General features: G+C 37.3%; 1 protein-coding gene across 1 annotated transcript; it reads right to left on the bottom strand.

Annotated features, from left to right (window-relative positions):
• Positions 1-206: 206 nt before the first annotated feature.
• LOC101994664 (putative vomeronasal receptor-like protein 4) lies at positions 207-1,124 on the bottom strand. Its single transcript, XM_013355510.1, has one exon. The coding sequence runs from the start codon at positions 1,122-1,124 to the stop codon at positions 207-209; it is 918 nt and encodes a 305-aa protein (XP_013210964.1).
• Between the last annotated feature and the right edge of the window lie 2,710 nt (positions 1,125-3,834).

The raw sequence follows: 3,834 nt of genomic DNA, 5'->3' as shown, positions 1-3,834 counted from the left end.
CCTTGGGAATATGTTTTTTTGGAAAAATTAGTTGTGGCTGCATCAGAATGACACCGCACAAACATCTGTCTGTCCAGCTCAGGAGGGGGAGACAGTGGCCTCTTCAGACATTGTGGGCACCAGGAATTAACAGATACATACAAGCTGACAATATACTCATGAATATGAAAAGAATAAACAAATCATCTTATGAAAAATGAGAAAAATTATCTCTTTTTAAAAATCTGATGGCACATAGACTGCATGTGTTTCAGCATATTGATTATTCTGTTATCAGAACTGATTTGTACCAAAGGGGTAATTGTGGGATAGACATTCATAACAATCTTCTGAACACTCAGGATGACTGGGTTGTATATCCATAACAGGACTGAAATGGATGAGATGATGAAATTTATCCAGTACATGACCACAAAGGAGACCACCAGCAGCAAGATGGTCTGGGTGGCCCTTTTCTCGGGAGATGCTCTCAGGTGGCTGAGGCTGTGAAGATGCTTGCATTGCCTCTGATGTCTGAGCAAGATGATCACCATGTATGCACTAGTAGCCAGCATAAGTCCTACAAGAAATACATCTCTGCAAGTTGCCACTGTTAAAATCAGTGCCCTGATGATGTACTTCATGGAGAAGAGTGAGCAGAATTTAGTGACCTTCATCTGTTTGGTTTCACTCATGTTAGTAAAAGCACCAGCATAGAAGATTCGGTTGCTACTGAATAGCAAGTTGAAAGACCAAATAAATAAAAAAGCATAAATCATGTGGTTTTGTAGTTTATATTTAAATTTTGCCAACAAAGAGGTACTGGGACTGATAGTGACAGCCTGGAACACACTCAGGAGGCAGGTGATGCAGATGGAGAGGCCTCTCATCACCCTGCTTATGTAAAAAGTTGTCTTACATTTGAAGTCATTGTCAATGTTCAGTGACTCAACTATCTCTTTAAGCCAAATATCCCCTCCAGTGAGGAGCAGCACTATGTGGATGAAGGTCAGTTGACCGGAGATCATGTCCGTGGGCTTAGGTCTGTGACCTAGGATTATTAAAGTATAGAAAACAAGGAGAAACATATTGGCCAGGACTCCAAGTCCAGCTTGGAAATTAAGGACAATCCTTAATGAGGACATACGTAGAAATTCTTTTCACCTTAAAAACATGAAAAGATGAAACAATGAAATTTATGCCCTGGCAATGATGAAGCATGCATGAGCATCCCATATGTGGTTGCTCTGTTGGCCTTGTCCATCTTGGGTTTCACAGTCTATGTTGATGAGGACAACTGACCAGGTATCTTCCTCAAGAGGACACCAGATCCCAACACAAATGGTTGTGGAAATCTATTTCAAATATCTGAAAAAAATAATAGAGTATTCACCAAACTTTTGATTCATTGGTCAGTATGTCTATATCGTCATTCTATTTTGCCTATTTATTCTTGATTAGCCCATATCTTTAATTTTAGAAGTTTCACATTAAATATGGCCTATGTTTCTAAATGGCCTCAATATTTCTCCTGGACATACAACATATTGAGCATGATAAATGCATTCTTAGCTATATCCTACACAGAATGCACACTTTATGTGCTTGTATTGCACCTAGACTCATGCCTTAGAAATTCAATCATACTGATTTGACTTACATTGCCTCATTTTACATTTAACACTGAAAACAGCAGTGATGAGAATATAGGAGCATAATCATATTTGTACAACTGAATAAAAATTATGTTGATCTGGGGGAAAAAAATCACAAAAGATATCCAAAAGAGTAAGGTGAATCAGTTTTATATTTTATAATTTTAATAACCTCTAATTTAAACTATCCATGTTTTCATTCATAATTCTGATGGAATCAGAGTTGATAATTCTTTTTTTTTTTTTGTTTTTTTGAGACAGGGTTTCTCTGTGGTTTTGGAGCCTGTCCTGGAACTAGCTCTTGTAGACCAGGCTGGTCTCGAACTCACAAAGATCTGCCTGCCTCTGCCTCCCAAGTGCTGGGATTAAAGGCGTGCGCCAGAGTTGATAATTTATGATAATCCCACTATTTTAATCAGTGGGATGTCTATCTCTATTTATTTATTTTTATTTTCAATGAACTCACCACCCCAGGATCTGAGAGATTAAAAACAATGATACAGTTGGAGGCCATTAGTGCACTTTCCACACCCTATTAATTTTATACCCATTATTGTTATAAATGCTCCTAGATATCTCGCAGTTTATTTCTTATACATTTAAAACTTGTGTAAACTCTACTTATGGTTTAAAGAACAAACACCCAGCTATCAAGACAAATGTTATTTTTCTTTATTTTTCACAGAAGGACAGTGGTGGGGATAAATCATTAAAAGTATGATTCCTTTGGGGTTTTTCATCCATCCTTTGTTACTTTACCCACTGATGCCCATCTTCTGTATTTATATACTCCTCTTTAACTAAGAAACCCCATTTTCTCAATTTCCTTTTCAAATCTATATGTATAATCAATCATTTTATTAACAACATCTCTATAATTTACTAATAAGGCAATGTATTTTAAATAAATAAAAAGAAGAATAAATAATAGACGTTAAAGATGGTAATCAAAAAATTTCTTATATCAAAGCTATGGACTTCAACATCTCTACTTCACACCCTTTGCTGAGTAAATATTTCTTAGAAAATGATGCTTCTTCTCATTCTTTATGTGGCATCTTCTCTGGGGTACACTGCAGGGGAAACTAGAGCAGAAAAACCACAGCTACCATGGCTATAAACTGAGCTGTCAACATATCCATAAACTAAGAAAAGTCATTCCTTTTATTTGAAAAAATGCAGTGCTTCGGTCTTCACATTCGTCTAAGTTTTAGTACTTAGTTGTAAGGATTAAACTCAAAATATATTCATAAACATTCACAATAGTAAAGATATGGTCACAATCATAGGGATCCAGAATAAAAGACTGGGCAGGCAGCATGCAGCTGTCTGAAGAAATGTGCAAAGAAAGAAACAACAAGCTATTTCCTCATAGCTTCACATTCTTCTGAGAAAAATCACTTTCCCCCTTCATTATCACAGTATTTGATTTTAGAAGTCTTGTTTTATGAACTTATGGTAGTCTTTGCATTCTTCTCTGAGGAGATAATAATATAATGAATATATGCAAACATATTAGATCAAAAGTATCATTTTCATTTTAAGTCTTACCATATCTAGTGAGTAATGATCTAAATGCAGAGTGACTGCTCAGAGAGAACATGGAGTGATTGTGTGACTTTCAGGTGAAGAGACACATGGTGTTGGCTGATGTACTGTCCACTGTCAGCAACATTAGTAAGTCTTCAGGATCTCAGGAAGATGAGGGTCTTAGACACTCGTATTAGGTCCATGAGCAGATTTTTATGAAACGATATGCCAGTAGGAAGAGAGTGATTAGGTGATTAAGGTAATTATTCATAGCACTTGACTCAACTCTTACAATTTTAAAGTATCAGTTACTCTGTAGAAATTGAGTTTAACTCACCTGTCACTGGAAGCTCACAGATGCTCACTAGAACCTTACAGTCTCACACTTTCGAGCCAGTTCTCCTGCGATGAAGCAGCAGCAGCAGCAACAGTGTCACTGCAGAGCCTGTGTGGAAGCAGTCAGACCCAGAGCCCAATCACAGGTCACTGTGAGACCCTCACCCCTTATTCTCAAAGGGATGGGAATTTCCTAGCAGAATGTTTTAAAATTAGAAACACAGACTAGCTTCACAGAAAGGTAATGCTTTCCTTCCCCCTCCCACCGGAGAAATTCCAAAGCACAAAGACACTCAGCCAGCCACCTGGTGATAAAGAAAAACAAAGAACAAGC

The sequence above is a fragment of the Microtus ochrogaster genome, unplaced genomic scaffold (assembly GCF_000317375.1).
Source record: "Microtus ochrogaster isolate Prairie Vole_2 unplaced genomic scaffold, MicOch1.0 UNK146, whole genome shotgun sequence".
Taxonomy (NCBI): Eukaryota; Metazoa; Chordata; class Mammalia; order Rodentia; family Cricetidae; genus Microtus; species Microtus ochrogaster.
The sequence above is the reverse complement of the archived record's forward strand: the minus strand, read 5'-3'. Positions and strand labels throughout refer to the sequence as shown.